Source organism: Plectropomus leopardus, chromosome 3 (assembly GCF_008729295.1).
Source record: "Plectropomus leopardus isolate mb chromosome 3, YSFRI_Pleo_2.0, whole genome shotgun sequence".
Classification (NCBI taxonomy): Eukaryota; Metazoa; Chordata; class Actinopteri; order Perciformes; family Serranidae; genus Plectropomus; species Plectropomus leopardus.
The window spans coordinates 19,547,830-19,574,121 of NC_056465.1; the positions used below are offsets into that span (position 1 = coordinate 19,547,830).

The 26,292-nt window shown below is 38.7% G+C and overlaps 4 protein-coding genes across 5 annotated transcripts; 1 reads left to right on the forward strand and 3 right to left on the reverse strand.

Moving 5' to 3' along the window:
• Positions 1-831: 831 nt before the first annotated feature.
• Positions 832-3,363, reverse strand: LOC121941293 (hydroxylysine kinase-like). The gene is made up of 3 exons (XM_042484054.1): positions 3,054-3,363; positions 2,840-2,961; positions 832-1,835 (listed from the first exon to the last, which is right to left on the reverse strand). Exons 2-3 carry the CDS (start codon positions 2,843-2,845, stop codon positions 1,254-1,256), a joined length of 588 nt encoding a protein of 195 aa, XP_042339988.1. The 5' UTR covers positions 2,846-2,961; positions 3,054-3,363; the 3' UTR covers positions 832-1,253.
• A 1,827-nt stretch (positions 3,364-5,190) lies between these two features.
• LOC121941112 (hydroxylysine kinase-like) lies at positions 5,191-11,244 on the reverse strand. Its single transcript, XM_042483833.1, has 5 exons — positions 11,120-11,244; positions 9,842-10,165; positions 8,219-8,361; positions 7,262-7,442; positions 5,191-7,087 (listed from the first exon to the last, which is right to left on the reverse strand). Exons 2-5 carry the CDS (start codon positions 10,143-10,145, stop codon positions 6,648-6,650), a joined length of 1,068 nt encoding a protein of 355 aa, XP_042339767.1. The 5' UTR covers positions 10,146-10,165; positions 11,120-11,244; the 3' UTR covers positions 5,191-6,647.
• Positions 11,245-12,326: 1,082 nt separating this feature from the next.
• lsg1 (large 60S subunit nuclear export GTPase 1) lies at positions 12,327-21,714 on the reverse strand. Its single transcript, XM_042516399.1, is given in 16 exon segments — positions 12,327-12,977; positions 13,282-13,455; positions 13,951-14,030; positions 14,168-14,291; positions 14,801-14,944; positions 15,465-15,566; positions 15,656-15,889; positions 15,891-15,979; positions 15,982-16,024; positions 17,223-17,399; positions 17,742-17,802; positions 18,299-18,385; positions 18,571-18,657; positions 18,747-18,867; positions 19,963-20,089; positions 21,342-21,714. Coding segments are annotated over 16 exon segments (1,926 nt in total). The 5' UTR covers positions 21,438-21,714; the 3' UTR covers positions 12,327-12,797.
• Positions 21,715-23,049: 1,335 nt separating this feature from the next.
• Positions 23,050-24,812, forward strand: fam43a (family with sequence similarity 43 member A). Of its 2 annotated transcripts, none has more exons than XM_042482165.1 (2): positions 23,050-23,116; positions 23,238-24,812. In XM_042482165.1, coding segments are annotated over exons 1-2 (1,074 nt in total). In that variant the 5' UTR covers positions 23,050-23,115; the 3' UTR covers positions 24,311-24,812. The 2 variants fall into 2 exon arrangements, with proteins under 2 accessions (XP_042338099.1, XP_042338092.1); XM_042482158.1 differs by having other exon boundaries at positions 23,055-23,068.
• Positions 24,813-26,292: the final 1,480 nt, after the last annotated feature.

Sequence of the window (26,292 nt, forward strand, 5' to 3'; positions counted from 1 at the left end):
AGTCATAGTCATGAATCTTCACTTGTATTCAGTATGTCTGACAGCCTTGACATTGATAAAAATGTGTCCTGTTGCTTCAGGCTCATATAAAATTTAGACTGGCAGCCTGAATAGATGAGGGACAATATGTCTACTCCTTCACCGCAGACATAGCAGTCATCTGTTTTAGATAAGGAACCGTACTGTGTGGGGGATTTTTGCACAGGAGAATGAAAACATTAAACCAAATCATAATTTGAGTGGCTTAAACTAACGACTGAAAGAGCCTTTGCCTGAGAATACACAGACCCCATCCAAAAACAACTTAAATGTCTGAAAGGCAGGTGATGCCATGTCCATTGCACATAACCACCTGCTTTGTGTAGCTTTAAATTCATCAGACAGGTGTGAGAGTTGTATATCATTTAAAATCTCAACCTCTCAAAACGGATAATATTCTCACTCTACATTTACAGCAATAAATGCTATTGTCTTTTGTTTTTCTCTTTTCTTTTCAGCATTATTAAAGCCACTTACCAGTTTAAGTTCACAAACGATCAAGTCAGCTGCTTATAATGCTACTGATCTAGTTTAAATTAGTAAACAAGGGATGCCGAGGTTTCACTTATAACAATGATAATAATAATAACAATAATAATAATAATGATAATGATAATGATAATAATAATAATAATATATTTTATTTATGGGCACCTTTCATAAACATACATAAAGTAAGCAATATAAATGAAAGAAAAAAAAGATTGAAGCCAATTTATTTCTATGGTTAACATTATGTTTGAACATAAGATTACATGATTGTTACAATATAATTGCTTATGGTTGCAGTCTTTTTCTGAGTTGTTCTTTTGTTTATTAAGATTATTGGTGCAGTATAAAAGTATTAAATTGTTAAAATCTGGATCCAGTTACAGTATGAAACACACATTCTGTAAATTGAGGTAGATTTGCCAAAGAAACATAATGAATGCACACCAATGTGACCGAAGCATTACATTTGTCCTCAATCTTGGCAAATCTAATGAAATTGGCTGGTCAAGGCATTAGATCCATTACAGAGCAGGTTATGGACTGTAACCAGTGGTGTAGTGATTGATGAGGTGACTGATGATACTATAAAACAATTTCCCCTGAATGCTTCCCTGTTTATTTTGATGATTTTTTTGCTTTTACACTACTTGATCAATAATTAATATTGCTACCTTTTACATTTGCTACCTTACTTGTTATTCCTACAACAGTATGTCTGAATCTCAAGAGTAAAATGTTGTTTGTTTACTGTGCAAACATAATCTTTTGTTTTTTATTGGTGGGCTTAAAATTCCAATTAATTTGGACAAAAGGTTCACTGGAATCAACCTGTTGTGCATTGGAGGTGTGTACAGCAACATATTTCTCTCCTCGTCACCGAATTGAGCAGCACTCTGAAACCACACCTTCTCCACCTGCTTCTTTCCGAGCTCCCAGAGCTGACGGAGAGTGTGGACGCCCTTCCTGGATGTAGTCATCAGATACTCTTTATTTTCTGGATGCAAAGTCACATTGTAGCGAGCAAAAACCAAAGATTGGCAGAAGCGGGACAGCACCAGGACATAGAGACAATCTTTCTCTGCCTCGTTGAGGGGAAGGACACTTTCCCAGCCTGCGAGGACAGGTCCACCCACCTCAATCGGTTTGGGGTGCTCCGTCATCATGTACATGATAGTGATGGCTAGCTCATAGATGTAGTAGCTACAGCTCATCTTCCCAAAGTCGAGGATACCAGAAATCTTGTGGCCGTCACCCTCAGGCTGCATAAGGCACATTGAGGTCACTGAAGTCACCATGGTTAATGCCTTAGAAAAGGAAGAAAGAAAATGTTTATATAAACCAAAATGCATTATTATTCATTTATTCAGAGAATCGAAGTCTAGAAAAAAATTTGTACTTATCAGCTTTATTATCGACATGTCTAAAAGTAAATATCCAAACAACGTTGCCCTGCATGATAAAGGTACACAGATAAAATAATCAAACAGTGCAGCATGAGGTAGAAAAAGAAAACACTGAACTTGTCAAAAGGGCCAATTAAGTATGTAGCACTGTTAAAAAACCCCCAAAACATTTCAATAGACAGAAAATTGTAGAAAGTGTTCCTGCACCTGTTGTGAACACTGAAAAATCTGCTTGAAATTCTCCCAAATCACTCCTTTTACACAAACGTCATTCAGTTATTGCTGTCACTATATAAATTAATCCAGGAGTTTCTAAATTGTTCTGTACAGTTATTGTTATGCATTAAATATATTATGAAATAAACATAAAATATCTTACTTGGTCAGGGGGTCTTCAGCAGGGTTAGAAATTAACTTTTTTGTTCACCATGGTTAGTGGATTCAAAAATCTACCAGCCACTCAAATGATAACCATTATATTTTTGGCTGATGAGTGTAGCAAATCTAGCAGCAACTTGCATATTTTGCCAGCATTTAGCTGGTGCTAATGCCAAACCCTGTCTTCATTTTACCCAATGATAAAAAAGGGGCCCTTCATGAAAAAGGTGAGGAACCACTGGCCTATACCAGTGATGCTCAACTGATGACCTGTTAGCCACATCCGGCTATCAAAGCTGTCCATCTGGCCTTCAGAAAATAATTAATTCAGAAAATGCTAGTGGGGGTAAAATGCATTAGAATATTTGGGATATTTAGTATTTTTGTTTGACCCGAAGTGAGTTAGGTTTTCTTTAAAATAAGATTCATAAGGCTGAAAGCCTGATTGTGACCGGCAGACACAATAAGAAAACAGACAGCATACACAGGATTTGGGATAAGTGGGCTCTGGCAGTATTTTTTCATACCTTCATATCTTTTTCAGCGGGGTGTGCGGTGTCTGATGGACAGTGTTGAGAGCGTGAAAGCGGTCTGATGTTCCAGCAGACATGGCGGGTGTCGCTGGATCAGGTCAATTGATGCTGAAGCCCTATTGACATGAATTCAGAAGGATTGCGTTACAAGATAGCAACACATTTCCTTACGTGCGTTAAATGATGCCCAGCAGTCGCTACAATTTACCGCAAAAACAGTCAAATGCGCTTTTTTCGAAGTATTTTGACCGCTAGCTTTAGTGACCTGGTTAACAGTTACTGGAGGTAACCGGGGCTAACGTTACCGGTAGCTTTACACGCTTACATTGAAAACATGCTACGTGAGTTACATAACAAACTTCCCGAGTGCTGTGGTGGCTCTCTGGTGGATCCTGTCGCTGGAGATATATCGCTGAAACTCTAAATTGCAACCAAAACAGCACTTTAATCAGCAACAGACTGATACTACCACCTAGCTAGTCTGTGTGCTACCATGAAAACAACCCAGACAGACAGCAGAGCGCGCGCACTCATACAGTCTTCTTCGTTGGCTTCTTCGGCGGTTGCCAACGCTTTATCGAGCTTTTACTTTGGTACTTCCGCCGAATAAATATTTAGAATATATGAAATAAACATTTAATATTATATCTAAAATGTTGACTAAATATTTAGATTTAACATTTAACGCTGGTATTTAGATTTCATATTTATATTTAACATTGGTATTATATTAAATAAATATTTTTGCAAGTAAAGTAAATATGACAAAGTAAAAAAAAATATTGCTGTAAATTTTTTTTGGGACATGAAAAAAATTACACCACCTTTGTAAGTTTCATCTAAATTAGGGATGCACAATAACTTTTCCATGTCATCAGTATTGGCACATATTGAAATATTGAAATTGAAATATTGGCACTGGCCAACTTGCTGATTTCTGCCAATATGAAACACCTTTTTTTAAAACGACAAACTGAACATGTACAAAACATTTACCCTAAATTTCGGGTTGTTTTTTTCATTTTGCAGAATGCATGAATATTACACACGCTGAAAAGCATTGTATTATGTCTCCATCTGGTGGTGGGCCATCGCAACAAGCGTATGTAAATTATTTGATTCCTATTACAGAGGAGATTTGATGATCACTAAAATAAGGTGGGGGGAATATCGAAATCGGTATTTGTTATTGGCCAAACAAGTTGTTATATATGGGATCGCAGACAAAAAATCCAACACTGTGCAACAGCAATTTCTATATGTCGGAATTTTGTTGTTATTTTCAGCATCTGTTACTTTGCAAATGGCACCCTATACTATACTGCTGAATTTTATCCTGTTGACCATAGATGTATTTCTAGAGGGGATACAGGGACACGTCCCCCTTAGTTTTTAGAGCATGTGCATTTGCCACCTTGATCGGAAAACATGGAAGTAATAGGGGACTTCTACTTTGACAAAATCAAAGACATTTAGACCACAAATGAATGTAAAAAAGAGGCATAATTGGTGCATAAAAATTAAACAGAATCCATGAATTCAGTGTTTGATGCTACACATTTCCTGGCAGAGGACTCCCAACCTCCCCTGTTCATGTATGTCCCACCATGTTGAAACAAAATTTAAGCTCTTGCTGTCTGGAACAGTTGCTCCCTGGATCAGCTTGTACCAGCCAAGTTAAATAGTTAAAAAAAAAAGAAAAAAAAAAAAAAAGAACTGCTCTGATTGGGGAATACATCTTCATCACAAGTCTAAGAATTTAAATAGAGACGGGTACCCCCATTTGGCTTTCATTTGATCAGATACACAAATACTCTTAGTTGAGGCCCCTTCACTTCAAGTCTATAATGCATGCTAAGAGAGTGTAATTTTTAATGTTTCCAAATGAGTCTGACACGGGCAGCAGAGTCGCAGTGAACTAGTAAAAAAAAGTAAAAGTGTACTAGGTGATTCATGACCTAAAACAATAGTTAACAACACAACGTGGCCATGAATACCTAGGGAAAATATTTTGTAAACCATTAAATTATTTTTCAGCTAACTCGGACAAAATGTTTAAGAGCAGGGAACATGCAGAACCTTTTTAACAACTTACAGTTTTCTCATTTTAAATACCTTATTAGTTGAATATGCAACAAGCCAAACTAAAAACTAGCTTTAGTATCTGACTATCAGCTTTTTGAGGACCGCAGTTAATTGTCTTTCATTGTACTTGAATGCTCTTTTTGAAATAAGCACTTCTTGTAAGTGAGTTAGGTATTAAGTACACTGACAATTTTCCTGTTTTACAAGTGTAGTTACTCAAAAGATGTTTTACAAGCAGGTCAAAGAATATACAGGTGAATTATCTATTGGATAACTGCTGAGGTGTCCATCGGTCAGGTGAAGAAGAGATAAAGGTGAAAATGTGACAGTAAGTAAGAGAAGAGTTATACATGCATTACACTTACAGAACAGTAAATTTAAGAATAGTAAGACAGCAGTGATATGCAGCAGTTATCAATATGTTACCGACAACAAATGGTGCCTCATGTTTTGACATTGGCCTACGATATTAACATACAACACATCAGTGTACTGAAAAATTTCCTGCAAGTAGTCATGACTGTGGGTGACTAATACCTACAGTTTTAGATATTGCATTACTTTAATACCGTATGTTCTATTTTCTTGGCAGGGATTAGATGAGCTATGACTCTCATGGATATAAGTTGAAAACCTTGTCAAAAATATGCCAATATATGACAGTTATCCTTTTAATTGACCTTCTACCTCTTATGTATTTTTAGTGTGTACTGTCGCTCTACTTCTATTGTTTAATCCCTTTTCTATTTGTAAGACACGCCTTTGAGTTAAAAAAAAAAAAACACTATAAATGCAGTTGTACTACAAATGATTCTCACCACCCTACTCATACACATTTTAAGACAAACTAAGTATATCCATATCTATATCTATATATGTACATGTGAAAAATATAAAGGACTCCTTGAGGAGTTGTTCTTTTATTTATTGAAATCATTGGAGCAGTATAAAAGTATCTAACTGTTAACATTTGGACCCAGTTAAAGTATAAAACACATTCTGAAAGTTGATGTAGATTCCCCACTGTAATATGATGCCATATTGTGAAAAGAAGGAAATGTTAATGTGACTGCCATGGAACCTATTTTTTGAGGACTTTTGAGCACACAATACGTTATAGAGAATTCAGAAACTCATACAAAACATCTGACAATAAACATAGTAAATACAGTCAACTCTACAGTAAATCGTCAGCACCAAAATGTGTTTTTGTAAGTGTTATGCATGGCTTAAGACAATTAGGTTGATGTGCTTTTAGTAAACTTTCTTTACTAAAGAAAGTTTACTAAATGTATTTGTCAAACATGTTAGAAAATGAATCCAATGTCCAACCAAGTGGCCCGTTATGACACAGAGGAACATCAAGGTACACATCCTCTGGAGTGTGTAAACCCTCATGACTTTAGGCACTTATTAAACATGTCCCCTTAATGCTTTCTAAATGCATTTTTTCTCCTAGACATTTTGCTTTAAAGTACATGATCTATTGTTAGTATTGCTCCTTTTACATTTGCTACCTTACCCATCTCTGATCCAGACACACTGTTTTATTTCCACAACAATATGTCTGAATCACAAGAGTAAATGTGATACTTACGCTACAAAAAAAAAAATCTATTGCTTTTAACTGGTGAGCTTAAAATTGCACATGATTGAGACAAATAGCTCAGTGGAATCATCCTATTGTGCACTGAAGGTGTGTAGGGCTATGTATTTCTCACTTCTTGTCACCAAATTTAGCGGCACTCTGAAACCACACCTTCTCCACCTGCTCCTGTCCGAGCTCCCAGATTTGCTGGAGAATATGGACGCCCTTCCTGGATGTAGTCATCAGATACTCTTCATTTTCTGGATGCAAGGTCACAGAGTGACGAGCTAAAACCAACGACTGGCAGAAGCGGGACAGCACCAGGACATAGAGACAATCTTTCTCTGCCTTGTTGAGGGGAAGGACACTTTCCCAGCCTGCGAGGACAGGTCCACCCACCTCAATCGGTTTGGGGTGCTCTATCATCATGTACATGATAGTGATGGCTAGCTCATAGATGTAGTAGCCACTGTTCATGTCCCCAAAGTCAAGGATGCCAGAAATCTTGTGGCCGTCACCCTCAGGCTGCACAAGCACATTGAGGTCATTGAAGTCACCATGGTTAATGCCTTAGAAAAGGAAGAAAGACAGTGTTGTTTAAGTGAACCAAAATACATTATCAATCATGTATTCAGTTACATATCCAGACTCTGCTGACAGTAAACAAATTGCAGTGAGCTGAGTCAAGCAAGGTGAGCTTATCAGCTCCTTCTTTAATGTCTAAAAGTAAATATCCTACTCACACTCGCGGAAACTGGAGCATTTAGGGACCACAGAGGTCTTATACTGATGAATGACAGACTTCACAACCTCCTGAAGAGGATCTCCATCAAATAAATGAATGTATGCATCCAGGTGGGGAATACTTGACAGGCTCCATCTGAAATTCTCTCTCTGCAGCACACCAAGATGAGGATGCTCCCACTGGGAGAACAAAAATAGCATCAGTAAGTGGAAGGCAGAAGAAAACGTACAGGACAGAAGTAAAAAGAAGTTTAAGGCCCAGACACACAAAATCAACATCAAAGAATTAGTGGCGACGAAGGAGACTGTTGCATGCCTCATGCTACCTGTGTCTCGACCAAAAAGTTTCACTTGAACACACCAAAAAAGACCACAGTCAATGGCCAATGAGCATGTTTCATTTTGTGACTGAGTGAGTGGATATAACTCTCCACGCCAGCATGCAGCGGTAGGCTGACTTCAAAATAAAGTCTACAAGGACTGACTAGTGCCAACAGTGCTTGACATACAGCAAAAAATGAAAGTGATAGATGCTCACTGACTGCCTTACATTGTACGATGGCCAAATGTCTGTTCTGTGTCAGGACCCAAGTCATCATTCATCGCTTAGCAAAGCTTAGCAGTTCCAGAAGTCCAGCTTCATGTTTGGTTAATGGGCAGTGAAGTGTTAGTCCTTTATTACAGATATTATCAGAATTGGATTCTAAAATGAAGCAAACGTGGGATGACACTGAAGTAACTAATAGTAGTAGTAATAATAGTAGTTAATTAATTACTTAAGAAATCCAGTTCAAAACAACACCAGTATTGTCAGACAAATTTGTACAACAATCTTAGTTTTGTCTTGAGATGAGAAACAGCCTTTTGATGTCACAACAATTCAGGAAATCAGCTTTCATGTTATTACAAAACAAAGTAAATGATCTAAAAGTTTAACATGGATGTTACTATTGTACCTGATGCAGGACTTTATCCATTCTGGCTGCTGTCTTGCCAATTTCAAACAGTAACTGAGGTGTTAAAGGGACCTTGGAAATGGTGGTTCCAGGTAAATAAGTCAACAGCCGCACCAGGTACTTCTGACAGCCATAGCCACAATCTGTCAAAGGTGAAGACATGATTAGTGTTATGGCCATTCCCCTCAGATTGGCGCTCATAAAGCATGACCTTTGCTCAGGGACACACTTATCGTTACTTGGGTGTGTGAGTATTATTATTACTGAGGACATGGACCTGTCGTAGCTTGGTATTTTATTGCATAAAACTGAAGCTACAAATTCTTTCTGTATTTATTTGCCTTGAGGTAGTGCGTGTTAGTGTACTTTCTAACTGTGTACGCTTATTATTATTATTATTATTATTATTATTATCCATCCATCCATCCAGCCATCCATTTCATCCACTTTTCCGGAGTCGGGTTGTGAGGTAAGCAAGCTGAGCAAAGCACTCAAAGTATCTTCTCCCCAGCAACACTTTCCAGCTCCTCCTGGGGTAACCCGAGGTGTTTCCAGGCATGATGAGATATATAATTCCTCCAGCGTTTTCTGGGTCTTCCCTGGGGTCTCCTATCTGTATAACATGCCAAAAAATCTCTAACAGGAGGCGCCCACAGGAGGTATCCTGATCCAATACCTGAGCCACCTCAAATGGCCCCTTTTGCAGCGGCTCTACTCCGAGCTCTCTCCGCATGCTCTGCTCCTCTCTGCTCCTTCTCTTCCTGTCCAAGACATACGGCTGCAGATCAGATGATACGACCACAAAGTTAATCAATCTTCAGCCCAGGGTGTTCTGGTACCAAGCAGACACATGAACCCCTATATGCTCCAACATGGTGTTTGTCATACCCAATCCATGACTAGAACAGAAGTCCAATATCATAAAACTATTCGGGCTCAGACCAGGTTGGCATTCCTTCCAATCACGCCCCTCCTGGTTTCATTGAGCATTGAAGTCTTGCAGAAGAACTATAGGGACCAGTGGTCAGTACCCTTTCATGGACATCCCCCTGAGACTCCAAGTAGGCCGGATATTTGGAACTGCTGTTTGGTGCAGAAGCTTAGAACAATCAGAAACCTCTTCTCAGCGACTTGAGTCACATCGAGCTGACCCTCTGTTCCCCATGGTGGACAATACAGTGCGCGCTCAGGCGAAGGCTTGTGAGTAAGCAAGGTACTCCTTTTCTGAATATGCCGGACCCCATCGATCTCTTGTTATAGCTGTACTTATTTCTGTCTTTGTGCTGCTGCAACACCAAAATTTCCCCTCTGGGGGCAATCTTTTTAAACCTTATCTTATCTCCCCTGCTGATCAAGTGCAAAGCACAACATGAAACAGCAACTACCCCAGGGCCAATTTCAATCACTAGCATGTGCACACACACACACACATACACACACACACACACACACACACACACACACACACACACACACAGGTAATTTATAGCATAATCATAAAGACTAACCTAACAAACCTCTGTGAGAACCTTAAATGATTGAGTGGCAGGTGCTACAGTAAGAGGTTACAGCATTTTAGGGGACATTATTCATCAGGTCTGACCTGTGTGACTGCTCTCATACCTATTTCTTCCAGGCTCATGAGCTGTCCTGAGGTGGTGGGCAGGGCTGTTTGGGCAGGAAGTCCATTTTCATGGAGGACGGACATAGCATACGTCTGCATCTCAATCAGGGCGACGTTCTCACTGTCTTCCGAGTTCATTATCTTTAGGACGTACTCGCCGCCCTCGATGGGCGCCACATAGAAGTTCTGGTCATCGTAGCTCGGCAGAGAGCGGATTTCTGATGCCGTCAGATTGAAGAGTCTTTTCACCATCTCAATCACCTGAGGCTGGCTGAAGTTGGGCTGGGCATGTTTCATTGACATTATTCCTGAGTGAAAACAGGCTATCAAAAAAAAAAAAAAAAAAGATTTTACTTGCAGAAATGTGCGTAACAAAAGCATCACAAGTAAATTTATAAACATTTTAAATAATTGATTTTGTATGAAATTGCAAAATGGTTCATTACAAGTTACATGCCTTCAAATTTGTATTTTATAACTATTCTCGTGTGATCGCGATGGAGACTTGATCAGCAGTCTATTAATTCACAATGTTAATATTCCATGATGTTTATGTAATTTATCAAACAAAAATGACATATTTGCAAAGTTCAGATTCTCCAGTTGTAGGATTTGCAGTTTTGTTTTGTTTGTTTTTTGCTCTTTTAAATTAAAAACGTCTTTTTGAGTTTGTTTAGATGACTTTGACTTTAGATGATCAGGGGAAAAGGCAAATAAAGGAGAAATCTTGGAATCAGTAACCCGTGATGGCCATTTGTCCTTATGTTATGATACGTTATAAAAATTGTTCACTATTTACTGAATCTGACATGGGAAACTTGGCTGCGCCACCCAACGTCCTATAAAATCTGGGCTCCATGTTTTTTCACATTTCTTGACTGTCATTTCCTTACACATACAGCATTTTCTCGCTCTGTGTACATGCTGTCATTACTCATCTTTTTACCCTCTGACAGTATTAGTGGAAATCGCGCGTATTAAACACAATAAAAGAAAGTCACCATAAACTGCACCACTGACTACACACACGTCAATGCTGACGGTGTCTTATATATCAAGAGAGAGTGAGCATTAAAAAACAATATTAACTATGAAATAACGTATATCGAGTCTGGCTGAACATTATTAACGTTAGTTTTCAGTATCATCAGTTGATCCACGTCAATAATAGCGTGGTAACCATATCCATTACACTGCATGAGAGGGTATGCTGGCTATACGGAAAAACAGCCGTAACTGAAAACAATAATATACATTATCCACGTCAATAAACTTACCTCAAACTGTGGAAAAGCCAGGTGAATATAACGGGTTACGTGGTCTGTCCCTTGCTTGTAATTGGCTCCGTTTAACAGTTTACCCTCTCGCTGTGCTCCGCCGCTCCTGCACATTACCTCCTTGAAATACATCAATGCTGCACATACTGACAGAATCTACATCCGGTGGAGTTTTTCGAAATAAACACCTATCGTGTTTAAAGCTGAAGAATGTTGGTTTAAGCAATAATTTTTCAAAATAGTTATAGCACGTATTTATAGGTGAGGCCACCTTATAATTAGTCAGCTCTTTTCACAGCGCACAGCAATCTTTTTATGCCCAGCACCAGTTTAGTCTGAAAAATGACGATTTCCGGTTACTATTTTCGATGGGGGATGGATGAGAAGAAAATTAGCGTCTCGAATAGCAAATCGCCATCAGATTAAAAATAACGCGTTACTACTTTGCAAACGTCTTTATTTGTAAATCTTACTCGAAGGCTATTGTCAAGGAAGAGTCTAAAGAAACTGAGATTGTCATTAATTGATTGTCGCAAATTTCAAAATAAAAGTCCTACTAGCGCGTGTGGTATTTTAGCAATATATTACCAAGATACACATATTACAATTTTAAACAGGTTATTGTATTGCATTATATTTTATATTATAATATAATATTTTATATTATAATATTTTGTATAATATTATATATTATTTTTCTATTACATGATCAGGTCATATAGATTACATTACTGGTGTTTCAAATTCTCTAAATTTATACTGATTTAACCCCCTAAAATACTTTAATGTTGTGTTCCTACTATATTTGTCATACAATGAATATGTTAGCCTATGTTACGTTATATATACACAAACTGTATGTGTACATGTTTATCTTGTTTCATATAGAAGCTACTGTTCCCTACATGAGTTTGTCAAGTTAAACATTTTCACTCAAAAAATTCTGAATTACTGTATAAAGTCAGTCAGTTTTTTTAATCTCCATGACACCTGACATGACTTAGTTATTCTAATTTTGAAACCAAAAAGTTGAACCACTACATGAATACAAAGGCCCACTTAGATTAGTAACTTTTTAAATATGTGATTTGAATTTTCCAAACATTTATAAATACAAATAACGTTTTTGTTTCCACAGCTGCACTGTGCAGCATTAACTAATGATAACCTCACAGAAATCAAGTGAAGAAGTGATCAACTAACATGAAAATATTCAACTGTTTTTATATTCCATCTTAGTTACATTAATCACGTGTATGTACGGTTAAAGTCATTATCAAACATACAGTAATTAATTGTTTATTCAGATGATGTGTCTTTAAAATTCCTTAAAATACAAACTGTCCTGTTCAATGTCATATAAAATTCAAACCCTGTGGATGTTAGGTCCATTTCCAAACATGTTTGGATCTGGTGTACAACTGGTGATCCAGTTGATGGAATGCTTTGCACCAATATGATTTTCTAACCAGAGCTGTAGATGACAGATTATGCACCTCATTTATTAATATCGAGATAGCCTGACCTTTCCATTCACACAGGATTTAGGAGCTTTCATCCATCTACAGACACTACTCAGCATTAATTCCTTTGGAATCATGGATGAGCTGTAGTCCAGGGTTCTTCTACTCCTGCTGAAATGACCTGAAATTAAACGTGCGTTGATTTCAGATCATCATCAGGCATCCAGATGCTTGGTAAGACGGCGTACTTTCTCTTTCTTGTTCCTGTTGCCATGTTTTTTCCAGGGTTTCCCCACCACTGTCTCTGATCCAGCTTTTCCTGGGCCAACAGGTCCGCTGCCTGGCTTGTAGCCCATGAAAGACTGAACCCCCTTGGTGAGCGCCCGCACATTCTCCTGAAGACAGAGATCACACATTTAAAATCACAGTAAAGAGCCATCTGCTGCAGACGTATACCTATAATACGATTTGGGCATTTATCTGGCAAGCAAGCGAAGCAAATTTTATTTATATAGCACCTTTCACAGACACCAGTCAAAAAGTGCTTCACAAACACACACGCAAAAGCAAATAAGTCAAAATAAATCCAAGATTAAGTGAAAGTGGGTAAAGCACAGGATTAAAAGACTGTATGCTCGAATGCCTGTCTGAATAAGGTTTTTAACTGTTTTTTGAATCTAAATAGTACGTGTATTGTACCTGATGGAAGAAGTTCTTGTCGACCACATTTTCAATTCTCTTGATTTTCTGTTGTTTGTGTGTTGTTGTGGAGAGGTCGCAGCAGTCTGCGTCTCTTTTCAGGAACTTGCTGTGCTGCGGCTGGAAGTCGTCAGCGTGAATGTGTGGAGGAGGATGGCAGTACAGAAGCTTTCCCTGTAAGGAGTCAACATTTTTAGGAGTGTTAGAAAGAGGATGCTCTATTCAGGATGCACATATATTAACTTATCTTTAGTAAATGATACATAATAATTGCATAGAACAGCTACTTCATTATGTAGCTAAAGGGCCAAAGGTAACCGATATCCTTTTAACCCTCTGAAATCTGAGAAAAGCATGGGAGGAAGGCTTTTAGCAACTTAAGAAGAAATGACCCCAAAACTATTGTGGCTGACACTGCAGGTAAACTTAACAGACCAGTGGCAATCAATAGATTAAAATAACTTAATTTGATTCATCATTACATTAAAAGTTAAAAGTACTTAAAAAGTTGTTGCCTGTAGACTTTAAACAGGCAGTTTACACATTTTGGTACTCAATGGATGGTTCTTGGTGCCCTATCAATCCTTGCCTAAGACGCAAGTAGGCAAAACAAACAACAAAATGGACTAGCAACTAGTTTTTGAGTTCTGACTCAGGTCTGGCACTTACACAGACATAATCTTTCAGGATGTACCGGGCTGATCTGGACTCGTCAGGCTGGCCATGTGATGTCATAAAGCCCCTCATGTCTGAAACAAAGGGAAACACAGTAAGGTAGCTGGATCACAATCACAGCTTCATACAGACCTGCATAGTGACAGGAATGTTATTAAGCCTAATTTTCATTTATTCTCTATAGAAACACAAAAAATGTCAGAAGTCTCACATCCATAAGCCATAAGCAGCTCCTCAGAAGTGGGGGGCCTGTCGGGGTCTTCATCTTCTCGTGGTCGGATGATGTTGACACCATACGTGCCCTCTAACACATGCCGAGGGATCAGCTGACATACGTGACCAATCTGTTAAGGACCTAACTACGATCAGCAGCCAAGAAATTCTCCAAGTTGAGGATCAGCTTCTGCAAGCTCCGCGAGAATCTCAGCCTGTGAATGCAGGTTTGTACTATATGTTTTGTATTTATATATGCATGTACTTTTTATGTACATGTATATATTGTAATTTTATTTATGATTTTTCTTGGTTCTGCTACCCTGATCCATCTGATGTTAATGTGAGAGGCATTAATATCAACAGATATTAAGATTTATAGAGATAAATGTTACTAATTATTTTGAATTTTTAAATGCTTTGTCAGAAAAAAAGGATTCATATAATTGTACTTTATAAGTCCCAAACATTTTTTTTGAGTTTTTAAAGATTGATTTAAAACATTTTAATACTAATTAAGGTATAATTTTTAAATGGATTAAATCAATGGCTTTCAAAACTTCTTAAGGAACTGCAGGAACCCTGCTAATAAATAAAAGCTGCTTCAGGAATATACACATACAAAGGATATAAGGGAGACTGCAGGTACGTGATCTCTCATCTGGTCAATGGGCAGGATCCCGGAGCAGATCATCTCAGCTTTGGTGGATACAAAGGAAGGCATGACCAGACCAGGGCAGTCACAGAGGCACAGGCCTGGCTCCACATACAGAGTCTGTGATGCGCGTCAGGAAAAGGCAACAAAAACAATCACACTTTAGGTTGTCTTTCTGATCGAGAAAATTGCTCGAATTCATTGATATTCAACTTACAGTCAAATCAGCCCCCTTTGCTATTTTCTAATTTACAATGACAATAAAGCAATTGAAACCGAAAGGTTTTTTTTAATATATATTTTTAAAATGATAATATTCATAAGGTACTAGAGTGAATACACAGCATCAAACTAGAGCTTGTCTGTCATAACAAGTGCCAATGGAGGATCCCCTGCACCCCCCATCAGAGGTCCTATCTAAGCCCCTACTGTCCTAAAATCCTAGAAATACCCTAAAATTCAAAACATTCCCTAAAACCCTAGAAATATCCTAAAATCTGAGAAACATCCTAAAACCAGAGAAACGTCCTAAAATCCAAGAAACGTCCTGCAATCCCAGAAATGTCCTACAATCCTAGAAACATGTACGGAGCTGTTTCGACTGGCTTCATAGTGAGAGGTTTAAAGAGTAGTCGTGTACCTGAAAGTGCTTCGTGTGTCCAGGAGTGGCTGAAACAGACACCTTCTTGTTTCTGAAGATAGTGTTGATGGTGGAACTCTTTCCCACATTAGGATACCCGACCTGTTGAATTTATGCATGATAAAAATTGTAAATGCTTTACAACAATAGATAAGGCACATGTAAAGTGTAAGTGTTTACTTTTCACTCACTAGTCCAACTGTCAGTTGTCCGTCTTTACACCTGGGCCCGCTGTGGACAGACTTAAACATGTCCAGCAGCTCATCTTTATGCAGCAGACGGCTGGAGTTGTGGAAGGAGGATTTACTGGATGAACCTAGAGCCTCTTCCTCTGCTTCATCTTCTGAGCAGGTGAACCAGTCCTCCTCTTCTACACTTATCTTTTCCCGTTGCTCTTCCTCTGTATCACTCTCTTCTCCCTCTTCAATCCTCTTCCTCCTCTTCCATCATCTTCTTTTCCATCTCTCCAGCTGCCCCTTCTTGGGTCAAGTCTTCATTGTTTGGCTGTTCTTCCTCTCGGGGTCACTCTCATCACACTCTGGATCCTCCACCTGCATCCCCTGTGAGAAGAGACAAGCAACATTATTCACAAGCATTTCTCCAATAAAATCTGAAATTAAAAGCTGGTAGCATCCACTCCCTGAGAAAATGTGGATCTACAGACATCTACAAAAATGTTTGAATTGGGGACATTGGTTATGAAGCGGATCGATGTACACAATAACTATTATTACACTTCACTATATGGTGTCTCTTATGTATGTGCAGTGCCTTTTTGTCATTTATTTATTTTATTTTTAATCACTTTTTTTTCACAAACCAGTCTTGTAATGTTATGGCTTGTTTCCTGAAAAAATATAAAAATAATAATAATATATTATTATTATTAATAGGAAACAAGCCATAACATTACAAGACTGGTTTGTCAATAAAACTGAAAATAAATAGGAAAAAGAAAGAGAAAAGAAGACAACGCAGTCAATAAGAAAATTAAACCTTGAAGACCGGGTCGTGGATCCTTAATGTAGATAACCAAAAATGTAAAGACTAGAACAGAACTTCAGTTAAATATGTTCCTTTTAAAATCGCCACATGGCTGTTTCATGCATGATGCCTTTCTTCGGCGTGTATTCTGGTTATGTAACAAACAACAAAAAACAGATGGGGTTATTTAAAGGCAACCACAACCAGCAGAGCCAGTACAGCAAACGGATGACAAGAGGGTAATCTGTAGGCTTTCCTAGCATCTAAATCTAAAACACAAATTAACAAGAAAAACAACACAAATACATTCATTTCATAAAAAAAGCAAATGAAATCTCCTCATCCATCCTGTAGTGGATGAGGGTATCAACAAAATCCATTTCACCTCCCTTTGGAGAAAGATTCTGCCTCTCTGTGGCATAATGGATACATTTCCTTGATATCCTCAACCCCAGAGGGACGAATGAAAAGACAACTGCTTGTTCTCTGATGAAGTGAATATATTTGTTTTGTTTCTTTGTTATTTCATGTGTTCAGAACTTTATACTATGAGATTCTTTGCTTTGAGAGGTTGCAACTCCCCTTGCTGGGATCTACTTGTTTTACTGGTTATGCTGGTTGTGATCAACAATCAAATATTGCCATAATACACACTGAAGAAAAGAGTCTGACTGAAAACGCCCTTGTGGTAATATTAAAAAGCTAAACTGGAATAAATGTATTTACAAATGCATTATATTCAGAGTACAGCTTCTCAGGCCTCGATCTTCTCACCTTTTCTTCCGCGTCCAGTCTGTCGCTCTCAGCCAGGGCCGACCAGAAAACTGCCCTCAGCCCCTCTTTCTGGAAGTGTCTGGCCCAGGCTCGCCTCTGCTCTCTGGACAGCAGGTCTGCCTTATTCACCAGCAGCATGTTCACCTTATGCTCTGACACTTCCTTTACATACGCCTCCTGTCAGCACACAAAAGAGAGGTGCAAAATGTTTTGTACAACGTTGTACAATACGTATATCTCTAATTTCTTTACATATTTAAAATGAACGTGATGAGAACAAATGTTGGATCACATCTCTGAGGAAAAAAACTCTCAAAATTAAAGATAACAACGTAAAATAAATCTAAATTCCACAGGACAACAAACAGTATAAAGGTGACAGAAAACAAGCATTTAGAATATCTATGTGTACCCTAATAGAGGGTGTGACTAACAAAAAAACTGAACGGTGTAGTCATAGTTTAGTTACATCCACTAGCAAGTTCACTTTCCTCCCAAGCAACTGTCTCGTGCACTTACCAGGTCAGGACATCTAAACAGCAGAGGATTTCTGGCATCTACAATTTGAACGACGACGTCACTACAGAAAAACAGGAAAACAGTTTTGCTGTAAGAAATACATACAGAGAACGCATTCCTTATCAAACACAGGCCTAATCTGACAGCTGTATGCCACTTTTCAGTGTCCCCACAAATATTCACCAATGATTTAAAAAAAAAAAAAACATTTCCATATGTTACCCCCTTTTCCATGAATTTATCAAACATATATTGAATTTGAATATTTGGCATTTGAAAGCCAAAAGTTATTAGACACACATTTCCCAGACAGTTGTGGATTAGCAAACTGCCAGTGCTTGCAAACGTTACTCATTCATTGGACATTCCTGCCTCTAAAAGAGCCACACAGTCACTGTAGCACTAAATTTAAAATTAGAATCACATGGAACATATTTTGCATATCGTTAAAAGTGTTTGAGATTTTTATGAAAAAACAATTAACAATAGTCAAAAATGTATATTCAAAGCTTTTCCAAAACATTTAAACGGTAGGAACCCTGACTTTTGTTTTTTACCTCCTCTCGATCACTCTCCACAGTTGTCTCCAAAACTCCAGGTTTCTCTCAAACGGGGTGAGAATTAACTTCTGTTCCTCTTCTAGCCTTCAGAGGTAACACTTGCAGTTAGATTGCTGACATTGAGAATCCTCCACTGAGAGATCACAAATGATGTTCTTGACTTTTTACATAACTTCTTAAACAGTAAACATGCAACAATCGCACTGCTGCTTATAAGAAAACAATCCTTGTAAGAGCAAAGGTGACTGAGTTTACAGAACATTACACACTGTGCAAGCTCTCGTCTCCAGAGCAAGAAGCTGTCTTTCTCCGCTTGCTGAAGAGCATCTGGGCTTGTGCTTTCATCCCAGTGAGGGCTTAAAATTGGGAAAGAGATATCAGAACATTATGAAATGCAAAACATACAGAACAGGAATTTTGTCATATTAAAATCCACTCTGCTTACCGCCGAGGGATTCTGAGGAAATGCTTGTTGTCTTCATGCAGCTTCTTCAGCCTGGTTTTCTCCTCAGCTGTTAGTAAGCCTGCTCTAGCTTCTGCTGGCACAAACCTGATGTTGAGTTTCTCTGAGAAAAAAAAGCAAGAAGCACTCAGACAACAGTGGAATCCAAGGATAGAGGTGCAGTGGATAACACAGTCACATTTAGGACAAAATATCAAGTCAGGATTACTGAAACGTAAAGATCTGGTTGAATTACACACTTTGTTAGTTATGTTCAGGATTACCAGAAAACATACAAAAACTGTTTGTTTTTAGTTAAGAGTGCAAGGATCATGAACAAAAATTTAATTTTAAGCATCAGTATGCACAAACTACACAAACTACAAAAACTAATGTGTATTTCAGTGTGTGGTGTCAAACTGCAATTCTTTGGAGAATAACTTAAAGGTTAGTTTTAAGATCTTTTAGTTCAAAAACATGTATCAGGAGAAAATAATTAGACAATATGAAGTTGCCAGATGTTTTTTTTGATTGATGGCGATGCTGTGTATAGCTTTTGATTTCTTTTCTTTCTCTCTCATTTTTCTGTAAGTATTGACTGCTAAGTAACTGGCGGACGGACCATCTATTTTCATCTGTTGATTTATTTTTGAGAAAGGAATTGGTTTAATAAGATTTATCTCCCTGACTCCATTAAAATGTAATGTGGCAAATATCCTGTGGTTTGAGTTTGAACTATCCGTTTCCATGAACAAAGAAAAGTGAAAGTGAAATATGTTTGAGCACCCTTAACGCTGCTCAAATCTCAGCTTCCTCCAGAACACAGAAACAATTTATCTGTGATCCTCTAAGCAGTGAGGTTGACCCATCCTGTCCATGTGCTCAATGATGCAACTATTAGGAACAGTCAGTGAGTTCATTTTATACCTCAGAGCAGAGAGCACAGACACGGCGCACTGTACCAACAAGTACAACCAAAACATTTGCTGTGCGGCGACCACTGTGAAGCTGGTTTGAGAGCCAACAATTAGCTACTTTATTTGCATTCTGTTTGATATGATGTTGTATTGACATGACCTGGGACCATCAGTTCACTTTGCCATGCTTAGTAAGTAGAAATTACTGACAATCTTTGGCCACAACATACACATACAGCATTCAGCCCAAGAACACCACTGATTGATTGATTGATTGACTGATTAGATGAGGTATTTCGTACCTGCAACAAATTCTGTTCCTGCCAGTTCGGCAGTGGCCAAAAAGTCATCCATGGAGCTTTGTTCTGTCACTGACTGCAGGTTCAGCCGTCCCCAGTCATAGCCATCATTCAGCTCACTGGTGTGGAGCTGCAAAGGGGAAACAAGGCTCAAGTAAGATCTGCATTAACCCTTTGAAAACTTGAATCGACATCAGTTTTATTTTCATTTGCGCACACATCTTTCACAAGCATTTAAAGAAGAAGAAGTAGACATATTTTATAAAGTCCTGAGGGGAAATTAAATCTTTTCAGTGTTGTCAATTTGTCACGCAAGTCCCAATACACACATATGCACAAACAGGACCTATACACACGCATCAAATGGAGAGATGTCAGAGCGAGGGGGCTAGACAGGTGCCCAGGAGGCAAACTAGCACCTCTCCAGCTACCAGTCCATGTTCCATAATTGGTCCAGACAAGGACTTGAACCCTCTGGTTCTCAGGCTAAGTTCCTGTGGACAGAGCTACTGCTGCCCAACCTTTGAAAACTGAGCAACTTGGTTTAAATTCTTTCAAAATCATGGGGAAATGCAATGAGAAACTTGGCAAGAAATGTTACAAAAATTGCAATAACTTAGGAAAATGTGACAAGAAAGTGACTTGAAAATTAGTTTAAAAGAGACAAAGAGAGAAGGCGAGAAAATCAAAGATTTTCTTTTTCTTTTTTAGAAAATTAGATTTAAAAAAGGGACTTTCTTTAATACTTTTTAATTTCTTGCAAATCTGGGGTAATTGATTGTGAAGTTGCTTGTTGCCTTTTTGCATGGTTTTTGAAATGATCAAGCCAATTTGCTCTAGTTTCAAAGGTTTAAGAACAAACCACACACACTAGGGTTACAATAAGTACTACCGAAAAAAGCATCCACAAAACATTAATTGTGATGAGAATTTATTTGAACTCTGTTGTGTTCTTCCCAAATAGCTCCCGTGACAGTTTGTTTGTCCATTATTGTCTTACATACAAAAACATGGGTAATAGTAGCAAGGCCTTTGAAGCAATTCTAAAAATTGTGATTGCATGGCCAAAATAATGCTTCTGAATAATTTCTCTACATGCCGAATTTACCACACGAACATATTTGTTAAGAACAGGCATGGATGTGAGTACTTCACGTTGTCGATATCCAAAGCAGCGATAAAATGTCATTTTCTTAAAGGAGTTTGGCGCAAGCAACAAACCGTAGTTTTAAGACCTGCTGAAAGCTCTCCCGCGCCCCACACACTTCAAACACAGCCGTCAATGGACTTATACTTTATAATATCTCACGAACAATGAAATAACTATTCTGTACAATTAGTGAAAACAAGTTTAATAAAAGCTACTTATTGCCATGTCATACCCAGGAGTCGCCCCTCTTGTTTCCTCGGCCTGCCTGGAGTCTCTCCTTCATCAGAGCTCGGCCCAGTCCGCATCCTCCCGCCTTTTTCTTACCCATAATAACTTCTAATGTTGTCACTAATAATAATATAATGTATAATACACTTCACAAGGATGCTAAAAACGCTATCTGTCACTAGCTGCGGTGCCCCATGTGCACTGCGTTGTTGTCGTAAGAACCGGAAATAGGCAAAACCAATCGAGCCTCACGTGCAAATGAATCAGTTGCTTCGAGGTATTCCTCAATATATTTTATTGAAATATATGCGAATTCCCATGATGCATCTGCATACAATTAACCCCTAGAAACCAGAACTCTGCTTTATTGTAAGCAGCTACAGTGTCGTAGTTATGGTACAGTCCACTAATTGTCCAGCTATAAAAGGTGCCCAGGAGAAAATGGGACAAGCCAACATTCGTTCCGCATGCCTAACCGCCGTTAGTTTTACAATAAAACAAAAATATATAGCCCACGGTCCCTATAAATATAATACTAAAGTAGATTTAAAAATTAAAAAAAAATAAATGTTATAATTGCACAAAGTAATAAGTAAATCATTTTCCATAATCACGAAAACACACAAGAATAACAAACGCACTTCTTATATCAACCAATAGATGGCAGCATAAAATAGCAGTCAATCCTTCTCATAGACCTTCATCCATGACTGTCAGTGACTACACTATTTTCACATTCACCAAAATGAGGAACTGATTGATAAAGTTGGTACTACTCGTACTACTATCATTACTACTACTACTGATACTACTACTTCTAGCCTACTACTACTAATAATAATAACAATACTTCCATATTTATCGATTTCACAAATGATTAATGCGTTTGTTTCTGTTCACTTTGTGTGTTACATTCAATTACAGAAATTGTTCTAAAATATATAGGAGTTTAATTAGCTCTCGAGGGGGAGGTTATTTATGTATTTATTTTCAAAAACTCCAAAAAACATCGATTGTGTTTCTAGCGCTTACATATCACTATTTTCATCCAATAGAAATTTAAAGAGATTTTGGTACTGTAATATGTTTATTTGGCTAAAATGTTCTGTATAGTAACAGCCAATAGATATGTATTTACAATCCCAGTTACTTCTTGCAAAAGGAATTTTTTGAATACTTTATTGCAATGTTTCTTTCAACGTCTTATAAATATTTTGTACACATCATTACTTCAAGCCCATTACATATTTTTTATGATTTTTAAATGTAAACGTAAATTAAATCTTCATACATAGAGGCAATCAACCATACACAATCAAATGAATAAAGAACGGATAAAGTGCAAAAGTACAAAAAGTGTAATCACCCCATCTTCATTTTTACCAACAAAAAAACCCACTAACAGCTATAATAATGAAAAAGAAAGAAAGAAAGTAAATAAAGTGAAACGGAAGGTGACAGGCCTATTATTCTGAAAAATGTTACAAAGAAAGACAGATATGTTTTTAGTTATGAATATAAACTGTATACAAGATCATGCAGCAGCTGTTTTCAAACAGCAGACGGGGTTTTTGTATCAATGAACACAATCAGTTCAAACCAACACAGTTTTTATTCTGATTTGGTTCAGCCCCCCCTACAGTCTCACTCAGATGGTTTCTCCCTGTATATAATACGCGTAGCCAGTCAGAAAATAGCAGTGTGAGTTCAGAGCTGCGATGAGACAAGGAGGTGAGACACCAAAATGGACAAGAGCACTTTAGAGGATAAACACATGAAGTACGGAGTCTTTGCGTTCAGTTCTCATAGAGTAGCTCATAAATGACCTGACAGGGAAACAAACACCTCTTGGATATAGTAGTAGCCTAATACAAAGTTTGTTTTTTTCTTTCTCTCCCAGTGTTGCTGTTGACTGGAAACAGCATTAAAATGCTGCCTTGGAAGAAGAATAAGTTCGACCTGATTGAGGAAGACAAGCAGTCCAAGCAGAAGGGCTATGCGGTGAGCCTCAACTACTCTGCGCTCACCTCCTTCGCCAAGTCCTGCCCCGAGAGCGCGCTCAACAGGGTGGGCAGCATGTTTAAGTCAAAGAGGAAAAAGGTGAAAATCACCAGCGAGGACCCCACGTACACGGTGCTCTACCTGGGCAATGCCACTACCATCCAGTCCAAAGGGGACGGCTGCACGGACGTGGCGGTGAGCAAGATCTGGGGCAAAAGCGAAATGGGCAAAAACGGCACCAAAATGCGGCTGACCATCAGCTCGCAGGGCATCCGGATGGTGCATGTGGACGACAAGGCCAGGAGGCCGGGACACTTGTACTTGCTGCACCGGGTAACCTACTGCGTCGCGGATCCCAGGCTCCCCAAGATTTTCGCCTGGGTTTACAGGCACGAGATGAAGCACAAGGCCGTGATGCTGCGCTGCCACGCAGTGCTGGTGTCCAAACCGGAGAAGGCGAAGGCGATGGCACTGCTGCTGTATCAGACCTCTGCCACGGCCCTGGCTGAGTTTAAGAGACTAAAACGGAGGGACGATGCCAGGCACCAGCAGCAGCAGCTCATAGGGGAGCAAACCATCCCGTTGGTCCCCATCAGGAAGCTGCTGAACGGACAGTGTTACTACAAACCCCCGGTGGAGCGCAGCCGGAGCGCGCCTAAGCTGGGCTCCATCACAGAGGACCTGGTCGGGGAGGAGGAGGAGGAGAAAGCGATGCACTTTGAGTGTGAGGACATTCTGGACACGGACGATGATTGTGTTGCCAACGGTAAACAGGAGTTGACTCAGATTATAAATGATTTGGGAGAGATGAGCATAGGAAACGACGTGCAGACACTGAAAGCTGACCTCAGAGTCACCAGACTCCTCTCTGGAGAGAGCACGGGGAGCGAATCCTCCATCGAGAGCAACCAGGAGCCCCCTCCGCTCACTAACGGGTTTGAGGAGGTAAAGGTGCAGCAGGAAATAGCCTGAATAATTTTAGGCATTTCTAGGTGCCTCTGTTTTGTTGAGCCATGATGTCTTCACACTAAAACATCCCCTCTGTTGTTGTGTTGGAGTCTAACCTGGCGCCTCCGCGACTAACTGAGAGCATCCAGAAAAAAAGAAGGTTCTGGGACAGTTACCGCACATGGACCCACAATCAGGCTACTGATTGATATTTTAAGATTGTGTAAAGGCAGAGAAATGGAAAAACAAGTGCATGCCCGTTTGAGAGAAGACTGGTTGAACCGACAAAATCCCTGTGCGCCTTAGGACGCACGGCACTAATTCCATCTCTTTTATTTAAGAGGATTTGTTGTATCCTCAAGCTTGTTTACCTGACTTTTTTCTTCTATTTTTCTCCCTTGAAAATTGCATTTTTCTGTTAAAATATGCTCATTATGCTCCAAAAAAACATTCCGTTTTAAAGCACGTTTTGTTCTATCCTTAAGTGGTTCAGTGGGTCTGAACAGGCATCCTTAATTTTCCAGGGCAGGGCGCTTTTTGTAACAGCCTGTTCATCTACTTTATTTTGCACTGTTGTGGAATTCATTCGAGTATTACGCTGACCACATGTACACAATGTTTGTTGGTATGTTGTCTGAAACATAAATGTCATATCTTTGCTGTGCAAAAGAAAAAAAACACATTTTATGTATTTGTATTAAGATGTAAAGTAAGATGTTTAAAGTATAAATATGTTATTTTTTAAAAGAGAAATGTGGTTTGTTATGTGAACCTCATAGAATTATCAATAAAAAAAACATATAAAGTCGTTATGTGCAGATTTGTGTTGGGAAACAAGTAGGCCATGATTTCCTCTGGTGCTCTTTAATGGAAGTGGGGATTTACCTTGAGAGGCTCAAATTAAGGTCAGATTTTCAGTGCTGAACAAAAGTCATGTGGAGCTGGCAAATAGACATGTCTTAGCTGTTTGGGTCAGCGTCATCGCTGAATCTGTGACGTTGTAGTTATATTTTTCATTTATTTGTCTTGGTTGCTTGTTTGTCCTTTTTCCGCCAAGTTACTTTCAGAGAACAGGCTGTAAAAGTTATTTAATTAAGTCACTGAAGGCCCATTCATTCTGAGTGGCCTCAGGGAAGCCTGGCCACACAGGAGGACGTCACCACAAGCACAGGCTGCTAGAAAATCACAAGGGCCCTTTAATGACAAGACGGCTGAAGCTCCAGAGGTCCCATAACAACATACTGACTACTTTTTTATTTGCTGTTACGTCAGTTCTTCTTTAGTGAGGCTCCGCAGAGAATCTCTTGAAGGACAAAACATGAAAATCTACATACTTTTAATGTTGTATGTATAGAATCATACATTCAGAGCCGGCAGAAAACATTTTATTCATATTTGTTTACTGGAATCAGAACAGCTGTATTAGTAGTGTCACATGTTAGTACACTAAAATAATTTAATTAATTTAGTGTTAAGTTAATTTACACTTTGAAACCTGAGCAAATTGGCTTGATTTCTTTCAAAAATATGGGAAGAAGGAAATGATCCACAAAAAAGCAAGAAATCAATAAAAAGTACAAGAAAATTAACAGAAAATTAGGTATATTAAAAAAAAAAAAAGTTAAAAAAATACCCTAAACCAATATGACCTAGAAAAAGTGATTTTTTTCTTTTTTTAACCTAGCTTTTTAAAAATAATTCTCTAAATCTACTAATTTCTTGCAATTTGTGCTACATAGGTATTTGGGTTAAAAGGTTTAAATACTTGTGAAAAGCATGTGAAAGCAGCTCAAGAAAAGTGATGTCGCTCTTGGGTTTGAAAGGGTCAGTGGAAGTGAACTGAAAAGCCCAGGTTGCTTCCTTCAGTTAAAAGCCAGCTTAATATATGATACCAAAGAGACAAAGCCAGCAGTGTCATGGCAGAACATGTGACCTGTGGTGAGCGAGGGATGTGACTTAGCAGCAGTGACACTCACTTTTCTTGCTGCTTTGAATGTGGAAGACCT